We start from the raw sequence: 10931 nt of genomic DNA on the forward strand, positions 1-10931 counted from the left end.
CTTATCTCTCCCTAAGTGGCTCTCCTGACAAAATGGTTTCAAATGACAAAACGCATCTTCTCTGTATCATTTTTCTTTCAAGTGTGAATCATTTCAGCATTACCCACTTGCTCATGCTCGGCTTAAATCTCTCTAACTAGTGCTTCTGAAAAACAACAGGGAGAGCGAGATGCAGTGGTCCAAGGGGTCAGATAAATCAGGGGAACGGGTATCAGGGGGTCTATGCCTGAAGGCCACATTGACCAAGATTTATAGCCATGACTGGAAGAGACTTGGCTACTGGGAGACTGAAATGGCAATGTCCCGTCCTGTGAGATGATGGACACAAGCTTGTTCGGCTCTGGCTGATGTGCTTGCCTGAAGTCACAGCAAAACCCCCAAATTCAGTGAGTGAAGAGGCAGCGGTTCTCTCACCCTGTTCTCTGACTTGGAGTTGGGCATGGCTATTAATGGGAGAAATCATCAGCTCCTGTTTTCCCTGCAGTCCTGCTAACAAACCCCCCACGTTTATCTTTAACCAGGAACCTGGCACCTTCTGTAAGTGTTGATTAAAACGGAGCAAAGACATTGTCTGATTTCCTCTCTCCAAATTCTCCTGTTTTCTCTCCTTCCTTGCCAAGCTCCATCCCCCCAGGAACAGCTAAGTGCAGTGTCTGTTATTCTCACCCCTTTTTGTGGGGTCCTTCCCTGGAAACCCTCCCAACCCCTTGGGCTCATTCCTGTCCCATTCTGCAGGGCGCAACATTCAGCCTGAACCTGCACCAGTTCCGGGCACGTTGTCCCCTGCACCGGGCAGGGAGCTGGCAAAGCAGGAGCTCCAGCTCTGCCTGACATGAGCAGCTTACAGGTTATTGTTTGCAGTGTTGCTGAAGCAGGAGTTAAGCATGGAGTGAAGAAAAACGCCTTTCTTTTTTCTTTTTTCCTTTTCCCTTTTTCTTTTTTCCCTTTTTCTTTTTTCCCTTTTTCTTTTTTCCCTTTTTCTTTTTTCCCTTCTTCTTTTTTCCCTTCTTCTTTTTTCCCTTCTTCTTTTTTCCCCCTTTTCTTTTTCCCCTTTTTCCCCTTTTCCTTTTTTCCCTCCTTTTTCTTCCTTTTTCCTTTTTCTTTATTTTTTCTTTTCCCCTTCCCCCCTTTTTCCTTTTTCTTTGTTTTATTTTATCCTTTTTCCTTTTATCCTGTTTTCTTTTTTCTGTCCATTCTTTGTTTAATTTTCCTCCTTCTCCCTTTCCCTTCTTTTCCTCCTTCTCCCTTTCCCCTCTTCCCCTTCCCCACTCTCTCCCATAACTTTACTCTTTTTGTCCCTGCAGTGTACAGAGGTTTCTGGACGGCGTTCATCATGCTGGCCGTTGCCGCCGGGCTGGTGGGGGGGCTGCTGCTGGTGTGCGGGGTGCCCTTTGTCAGCCCCCGCTCCTACAAAGTGGGCGGCGGATTCCTCCTGGTCTCAGGTGAGCTGCTGAGCTGGGGAATGGCATCGACCTGGGGTGGGGATGCAGCGGGAAGAGGGGATATCCAGGGATGGGGCACTGCTGGGGGTTCTGATGGGAGCTGCACTGATTTGATATATCCCTCTCTCCCACTGGAAATAAACCTCTATGCTCGGTCAAGCTTTAGCAAGATAGTCCTTAGGCCTAAGGAGCCTGGAGTTTGGGAAAAATACTTTTTCTTTTTTCCTATGCAATGCAGAGGAGCAGAGCCTTTTATTTTAGTGAAGTCTATAGCTGTGTTAACCTCAGGCAGCAGTCAGCCGCGCTCTGTTCCCCTAAGTCAGGCTTTGCATTTGGGACTCTCCCATCGCTGCTATTAACATCTGGTAGAGCTGGAAACCTGCTGAGTGATGAAAGGCAAACCCGGCGATTCAAAATGGGAGGGCTGGCTTAATAAAACCTGAAAAGATGAAGCGGTGGCACAGCAGGAAAATGAATTAAAGATAGACATTTATTCATTATTCCCACTGCCATTACAAATGATTCCACTGAATTATCACTTGGGCTTTTTCCTTTTCTATATTTGCGAAGGAATAACCGGCTTAACTAGTAGAAATACTTGATTTATGACAGTGACTCAAACTCGGAAAAAAGCTTTTATGCTACTCAAGCAGCTAAAGGCTGGAGCTCAGCTGAGCCATGTCAGGTGAAGAACTTCATAATGAAGTCAGGCCTTTCTCTGCAAAACCACTGCTTGATTACCGATCCCACACAGGATCCTGCTTCCTCACACATGACATGAATTAAACACAAACCAGTGTCTTTTCTTCTAGTTTGGGCTTTGAGTGTGTCCAAGATTTTTGGGGCCAAACCATTGATGAAAATATTTAACAAGAGATGTCCTGACATGGACTCTGGAGGAACTCCACCTAAATTCCTTCCAATCTCACCATTATTACCTTTTAGTCTTTTCCCCCATTATTTGACTCCCTATCCATTTTATTGCTCCCCTCCTAATCTCTGTCTCCTCCAGATGTGCTAGTAATTAACCATGTGATGCCAGCTGAGCTGCTTGTTAAAATGAAGCTAGATGCCATCTATCTATTTGCCTAAAAAAATCTGGAAGGCACTAAATCCATGTGGCTGTACCTGCCTCTGCTAATTCCATTTACCTCCAGGTCTTCAGTTATTGCAGTGAGGGCAGGAAGCTTGTGGGCATCTGCTTCTGTCTCTCTTATATAGTCTAATAAATGCTTGGATGGACTTAATTTCTATAAAGGCAAATTTCTTGTGGTTTTACACATGTGGATTGCATTTGCTAGATGTCTTGCTATTGGATCTCCATGTACCAATGTCTTCTGCTTAGTGTTGGCCACTTGACATGTGCGTGTGTTGAAGTGATGTCTTCTTGAGAGACTAAGGCTGAATATGTGAATCCTCTCTGGTGAGGCACCAGCTACCTCAGTTAAAGCCCTGCTTCTTCAAAACTCTCAACTTTCAGCTTCAATGGAAAAACCGAGCTCGGTCACCTTCTGACACTGGCCAGATAAGTAAAATATTACACAGAAAGGGATGTCAAGTGTTATTGAATCACCGTACTCCATTTTTTCACTGTTTTTGCACTTTATTTGACTACTTCTTGATTAAAAGGCTGGGGTATAGAATGTGACACTTTTTAGAGTAGCTGATTATGCATCACATAAACCTCTTGGCATTAGACAAAGATGCTGCCATTTAAATCGAAGTTTGTATTAATGCAGTTTCAATCTGAACAGCAATCATTGTTATTAACTGTCATTAGGAGGAACGAGTTCAGCTAGAAAAGACTTCCTGCTATATTTTCAATCTAATTTTCAGCATTTTCAGCAAAGTTTGCTTAGAGTTTCAGCTGATCCTTTTATTTTGGGGGGGATCCTGAACTCAGAGCTCTGGATCCAGCTTGGCACAGGCTTCCTGATAGATTCCGGATGCATCCATCTGTGGTTATTTTCTCACTATCCCTTCTAAAAATATTTTGCACAATTTTACTAACAGTGGGAACAATAGATTCAATACTGCTTGAACTCCCCAGCCATCTCCTTCCTTTGGATAGCAGGATGTGGAGGGACGATGCAGGAGAAAGTGTTTCTTGTCTTCTAATCACGGCCTGTGGGTCAGTGTTAATTAACCTCCCTCGCAGAAAGGATCTCGCCTTGAGGAAGCGTGAAAGTGCTGGCAATTTGTAGAGCGGGAATGTGGTCTGGCAGTCGTATGGCGGGATGGGGCACCAGGGCTGCAAGATGCCCTGGTCTCTCAGGGTATCCTTTATATGCAGCTTGATTCTGTCCAGAACCTCCTGCTGCCCCTTTTGGTAGCAGCCCATGCTGAGGTCATGAAATCACAGCCTTGATTCGTCACTGCAAAGTGATGCAACGTTTGCCACCAAAAGGCTCTGAAGATATTGGTGTACACATGCTGCCAAGAGCATTTATGGTCAACCACCCCGACATGAGCTCAAGGAGCAACATGTGCCTCTCCATTGCTGGGGGAATTCAGCGCCTCAGGGTGAAGATTGTTATCGGTCAATTAGATCCCTTTGGGATCCTCTTGAGATGACTTTTATTTACTGTATTTCAAGAGCACAGATCTGACAGGCTGCCAGCTACCGTAACAAATGTCGTGCTCAGTAGGTGGCATTTCTGAGAGCCCTTTCAAAGGACTGGAGCCATCCCACCTGATTTCCTCTGCTGGGTGATGCGGTAAATCCAACAGGAGCCCGTGTGACATCACTGCTGCCGTATTTGCACATCTCCCTTGCCAAGTGAGCAGTTGTCCCAGCCAGTCTGCTCCCAAAAGCATCTGAATCACACAAGTGAATAGTCAGCGCACTGCTTTCCTTTGAACATTTGCAATCTCGGACTTAACTTTGGTGCTTGCAAGGAAAAGGCAGCTACTGACTGGTTACTAATTGTCCCCTTGTTTCACTAGTCAGATGAGAATATGATTAATTATCAGTACAATGTCACCAAGAGGGCCGGGTGAATGCTGCACAGCAGCTTCTGGAAACTGTTTGAATTGCTGAGACAACTTTGCTCCTGCTCCTCAGTTTTCTGTGCTTGTGCTCCTCAGTTTTCATTTGCTTTGGGCACTTCAGAGCCCGAGCTCAGGAGTGAGCACATGCTTCATCCAGACCTAGGGCAATCGCTGAGCTTGCTGTGCTGCCTTAAAACATTCAGACCAGCTGCGTAGCTGTAGGATTAAGTGAAAAAGATGACCCGAGCTCAAGCTGGTGGCTTGCTGAGGGGCAAGGTGGCTGCTCTGGAGCTTTGCACAGGCAAAGCATGAGTGTATGGTGAGTTTTCATATCAAGCAGTAAGGATGCATGTCCAAGTGAAGTTAAGCAGCTGAAGAAGAGGTTGTTATCAGCTTGCCTTACACTGGAAAGCATAAATACACGATGGACCACGTACAGTCTACACTTCTTGCACCTGCTGTGGTACTGGTGCTGTTTCTCCAGCATCCCCACTTGTGTGGCACCCACTTGTGTGACACTGTCCTCCAGCCCCAGCATCACTGCGGCGGGGGGCTGTTTCCAGTGGGCAAAGACATCACAAAGACATCACAGTGCTTTTAGAGCCACATTGTGGTGCGAGAGGAGCACCATGTGTGCTCAGACCAACCTCTTCTTCAGTGTGAGCTGACTGCATTAAAACAAAGGCCAGCTTTGCTGGTCCTGTGGGTTGAAGTGCTGAATTTTGTGCTCAGATTCTTCTTCCCAAATCAAACATCTCAATTTTGGCAATCTCAGGCTCCCCACGTGCAGTAAAGGCTGACAGTTATGGAAGGGCAACTGAAGGTCATCCCTCAATTTCCTTGTTATTAACATCCTTAAGAGGCAACTAGTGAGAAAGGCAAATGAGTCAAAGTTCAGTATTCTTGTAATTAGCAGATTACATGAAAGTTCACCAGCTTTCTCAGAAGAAGAGTCAAAGATTGAGTTCACTCACCTGTCCTGACAATTAGCAGCTATAAAGGTGTCACAAGGATATAAAGCAAAGGAGAAAGAAAAACCCTGACTCCAATTTACTCACAAGGAAGGTGCAGCTCTCCTGGGAGGGGGAGTTGGAACGTTGTGGTTCCTTGTCCTGCAGTTAGAAGTGTACGAAGGAGAAAGAATTAATACCCCACTTCAATTTTCTTGCAATTAGCCCCTCCCCAGAAGACACTGTTGACCTCATCAGCATAGAGACAAAGTTTCTCAGTTAATTTTTTTCCATACCATCCTAATGACCAGAGGCAAAGGGAGAGACAGGAAGAAATCACTTGGCTGAATTTCCAGTGGTAGAGACCACAGGGATGCTGAGAGGGGTATGGGAATGGTCTGGTGTGATAACATCTTCAGTTACACTTGCCCAAACCAAACAGATATTGTGCAACTCAGGTGTGTGCGCTGATGCTGGGTTTGTTTCTTGGGCAGAAAACTAGATTTTTTTTTTTTTTCAGTTTTTCATTTTGCTACCCAAGGCAGGAAGAAATCTGTCTTTGTGCTTAAAAAGCCATTTGGGTCTGGCAGGAAACCAAGGTGTCTTTCTGCTGTGGCCAAGGCTACAAGCCCCAAGAAGGAGGTGGTAAAATGAGACCTGTTCAAAAGATGAAAAATCCAAAATAAAATAGCATTTTAAAACAAAAATGCCAAACACTTACTTTGGTAATATGGGAGTGAAACATCCTGATAACCTCATTATGAAGAGTCTGCTAATGTCTAAATGCATGATGGATTTTAGGCAGATTCACGAATACTTGTGATTGTTCCATGTGAGCATTTTTTTGCTGGGCAGTTTTCAGTGAGCTGCCCTTCCTGCACTTCCACCATCTTTCTCAGCTCCACCTGCCCTTTTGCTTTTCTTTTCTTGCTGAGGAGATGCTGTAAATCCCAGGGACTCCTTACCACTCACCTCTAATTATTCCGGGGAAGATGGCTGCTTGCTTTACATTTTCTTGTCATTTTCCCAGAGTGTGAAAATGTTCTTAATTTAGACGCCATGGCCATGCTATCACCTCCAGTACCTGTTTAATAATAAATCTTTCATACCAAGATGTGGTGCTTCTCCTGGGGCCAGGGGAGGGACCATTTCTCCATCCTCAGCTCCTGGTGAGCTCGGGGAAGGTGCCACCCGCTCTCAGGGCTTCCCCGCACCCTCTTCACTAAGAAATGGTATGTTTTAGTCTGATTTTTTCCATAAATGAAGCTTAGGCCATCTGAACCACCCTGGGGCAATTCAACACAAGCCACCTGCTTATATAAAGAAAATAGGAGAATTTGAAAGTACGCAACTGAATTCGTGTCCTCTGTCCCATCAGGGCTACGTTTTTATTTGCATCTCTTATGGTAGGTATTATAAGTTAATGAAATATAAATTGATCTTTAAAAGAGGACTTTTCAAGGTTCAGTTGCTATCTAATTAATTTAATTTTAAATTACATCAGTAATAAAGACTTAATTGCCTTCTTATCAATATATTGTATTTTGTAAAGGACATGTGACTATTTAAACATGCAATCGTTTTCTTATAGTAGAATAATTGGTATTTTAAGCACACAACTATCATATTAAGTGTAAAATATTTATTTGTGCAGTTAATTTCAAGTGGTATCAAAACCTCAATGAACATGCAAATGTTACAGCAGCTGCTGTTTAACTCCTAGCCTGCCTGTCCTGTAAACAGAAGGACTTTTCCATGGGAGGGAGAATAGCTTGAAATAACAGCATACGGTAGCGTAAAATATATTTACATGGTTACACCAATTTTTGATTATTGAGCTTTAATTTGCAGTCTTGGGGTGTAGGAGGCAGTTTAACAGATGCGAGAGCTTAGGACGGGTAACTTCAATTTCTATATAACATGCGGTAAGGACTTTGAGCCCTCTATACATTCACATAAGCCTAATTTTTGGCTACAAGAAGTGGAGGTTTATAGCAGAGATGCACTTATATCCATTATAAGCAGAAACATGGTTAAACACTGACGTGCTTTCTCTGACTGAGGTTTCAGTAACCACCACCGTTAAGCAGATACATCAATGTCAAGCTTTACCCGCTTCCTTTGCTTAGCATGGGAGTTGGATTTTGTAGTGTATAAGCTGCCAGGAGGAATAATTAAATATAGTGCAAGCTACCTTCGATTTAAAAATTGCAAAGGGAGAAATTAAAACCAACAGAAGCTACAACACATCTACAGGACTGTGTGGTAACTTGTCAACTAAATTAATTTTAAACTGTTCACATCTACTATAAAAATATTGTAATCTGTGATGTATTTCTTTCATATATGTGTGTGTATGTGCATATATCTGTATGTTATATGGCCCCATTTAAAAATAGCAGGCTTCGAGCTGTGAAGTAGCAAGATCAGATATTACTGAAGTGCTTTCAGATCTGTCATCACACCGTCACTATTTCGTTTAATATATATCAACTTTAAAATGCACTATATATATTCTTTAATGCAACACAGTAAATAATAATGGGGCCACTCTAGTTTTTGTCATCTGCTTCACGTGGGGGAGCCAGACCTACAGCCTCCAACCACCATCTCTTTGAATTATGGGGAAAGGAGCTTCCTATGAAGGCACCGAAGCCCCCAGGTCCAGGAGGTGCCTGTTCGCCACGTGCTTTTCAGATGTGACCAAGCTCTTCATGCAAACGCTGACCTTTGACAGGTCCACATCTGGAAACAGGAGATGGAGAGGTCTCAGGGGGGATCTGCTGTTTGGGTCACGGGCATCCTGCGAGGCTTGAGGGGGCTCTGAGGGGAGTGGACCCTCTCCCAGTGGGCTGCTGACCTTGCACTTGCCAACAAAAAGGCTTTATAGCCTCATGATATCAGCTGTTTATTATACTTTTTATTATTCTGTTATTTAGTAGCCAATCTGAGATTGATATCTGTTGGCTAAGTGCCTTTTCTGCTCTGCTATGTGTTATTTCTCTGCCAAATACAATTGTCTGTACTCCTTGCCATGTGTTTTACTACTTGGTTGCAAAGCTGGGTAACTCAAGACGTGGAGGGGAGCTGCCACGAGCTGCAGCTGCCACGAGCTGCAGCTGCCTCTTCAGTGTCTGCGTGGGCTCCGCTTGCCCCAGTGCTCGGGGTGGCAGGTTCAATGGAATCAGCAGGAGTGGTCCCAGAATCCTTGCATTTCTGGTGGAAATTGGATCTGATACTACTCGGAAGGGTAGATATTAAAAAAAGAGAAAAAGTAAGTTTTAGTCTCTCCTTCTTAATCATCTCAGGCAAATAAAAAATAAAAAAAGGCAAACCAACCTGACTTTAAGACAGGAATGCAGAGCTGACCTCATACAGATCCCTGCCGTGAACATGATGTGTTCATGATGGTTTCTCCAGGGCCATGTCCAGCTGTAATGGTGAGAACTGGAGGTGAGAGCAGGTGGTGTCTGTGGTGTGGGTCACTCTGTGGCTTTCATGGAAACCTGCAGAGCAACATCATGAATTCTGCAACACTAAGCTTTGCTGCAAAGGACCTGCAAGAATAGATGGAAATCTGTTGCGATCTTACCTCAGTTTTTTTTTTTCTGTGTTTCATGTGCAGAGAATAACGCATTTTTGTTTTTCCAGGAGCCTTATTTCTCCTGCTCATATTTCTCTTCGTGATGTGGAAGGAGTTTGCTGCTGATTTTCAGAAGTACATCCTTCTGGAGAGGAGCGAGAAGTGTCTGGAGGATGTTCCCGTCCATGTCTATTACGGCTGGTCGTTCATGTTCGCCGCAGCGGGGGTGCCCCTGGTTTTACTTTCTGGACTCCTCTTCTACCTGGTGGGCAGAGACATTATGAAATCCCTGGAGTAAGACGAATTTGGAGAAGGCCTTTGAGAAAATTGGTGATGAAATTGTAATTGAAATGTCTGCAAGTTTTGAGGACTAGATGGTTTTTTGTAGCTCTAATTGTCAGCATAGGTGCATGATCACGCTCACTCTTATGTGGCAACAGGGATGCAGCACTAGGTATCCAAATGCTGCCAGTCCAAAACCGGCCCCAGCCGAACATCCAGCTTCAGCATTTTTATACTTTGGAGATGTTTAGATGCGTCTATGGGGTTTGCATCAGGTTTCAGAACCATTTTTCTCTGCAGCCCAAGGAAGAGCCTTCGCTGTGAAAAGCAGCTCCCCTGGCTGTCAGCAGAGCTCCGCATCCATATTCAGCAGATCTGGAGTTGTATCGTGTTCCCAGCATCCTTGTTTCTTGTAAAAGGTAATCGAATTTGGCTGTGACAGTGTACGCTGTAATGTCTATTTCTGAAAAGCAATTAAGGATGATTTTTTTTTAGCTGGCTCTAATTGACGTCAAAGGACAACCACTTTAATGGGATGTCGGGAAACATGAGAAACTTTTTTTTTCCTTAAAAGCCCTGTTTCTGAACATACAAATGTAGCTGGACCTAACTTAACTTTCAATAAGCAAAGAAACCAATTTCTGTGGCATGAGACCTAACATGAATTAATTAGTATCTCTTTACAGCACCACCTTGCTCTGCATTTAATATTCTCCCTGGATGCAGTGTTGTGGGGATTTGCAACCCAAAAACTGAAAGATAGTCAGAGTTGGGGGAAGGGGAGTGGGAACAATAGTACTATTATTCTTTATTTTATTCGTAATGGTAGACCATGGGACCTTGTTGTACTCTACAGATGTAGCACAAGAGTCAGCTCCAAAAAGACAAATTACACACCATGTAGATACTTCTAAATTCTTGCAATGGCTCAAGTGTACATTGTCTGGCAGATTGTAGTGGTCCTATGAAAAGTAACGCCTGCTAATTCTGCACCAAACTATCAAGGTATTGAGGTGAAGTAATTTATACTGTATATGCGGAGGTTTGTAAAGACACTTGAAAAATGGCAAAGATCTGATGTTGTCATGTTTTCCGGCTGGATCTCGATGCTTTGAAGTAGTTTGTTGGGCCCTTGCTTGCTGAACTCATTCGCATAAATTTTAAATCAAACTCCCTATAAATGCACGCTGTTCTCATGAATGTCGTAGTTTCTGCTAAACATATATCTCCCAAGCTTTATGTCATTCTATTGACTCAGTACAGTTAATTAATAATGGAATGTAAATCTCTTCTAGGAAGCAGTGAAGATTGTTGGCAATATAAAAATGTTTGTTAATGCTCTTCCTAAAATATTATTCAAGTCTGCCATTTCTTTCCTTTTGGAGCAAGTTCTAATTATTCTTTTACAAGATTCATGGCATACAGAGAGTGAGAAATTGTAATTCCCACACGTAAAGATTAGTTCTTTCATATGAATAACAGGCTTGGTCTACAGTTCTTAAGCAAAATTCACACTGTTTTCCCTTAATAGAAATCTTGTTTGAATAGAATTGCTATATGCAGGTAATTTTTTTTTCCCAGTGAATAGGTGTTTCATTACATTTATAAATACACAGATATTTCAGTGTTTTATTTGGCCATTCTAAACTTTTTTTTTTTCTGTGATATCTCCTTGGGTTATGC

The 10931-nt window shown here is 43.3% G+C and overlaps 1 protein-coding gene across 4 annotated transcripts in view; it reads left to right on the top strand.

Moving 5' to 3' along the window:
* LOC309444444 (transmembrane protein 182-like) overlaps nucleotides 1-10931 on the top strand; it is a 37794-nt gene that overhangs the window by 5899 nt on the left and 20964 nt on the right. For 3 of the 4 annotated variants that reach the window (XR_014185025.1, XR_014185026.1, XR_014185027.1), the window contains exons 4-5: nucleotides 1305-1442; nucleotides 9035-9667. Coding sequence is in view for 1 of the 4 variants with exons in the window: in XM_082062257.1 (XP_081918383.1) it covers nucleotides 1305-1442; nucleotides 9035-9264 (368 nt within the window). In the remaining 3 variants the exon portion in view is untranslated. Of the gene's footprint in view, nucleotides 1-1304; nucleotides 1443-9034; nucleotides 10660-10931 lie in introns of those variants that run through there. The other variant, XM_082062257.1, reaches the window with a different exon arrangement.

This window comes from Streptopelia decaocto, assembly GCF_964273445.1.
Source record: "Streptopelia decaocto genome assembly, chromosome: 10".
NCBI classification, from domain to species: Eukaryota; Metazoa; Chordata; class Aves; order Columbiformes; family Columbidae; genus Streptopelia; species Streptopelia decaocto.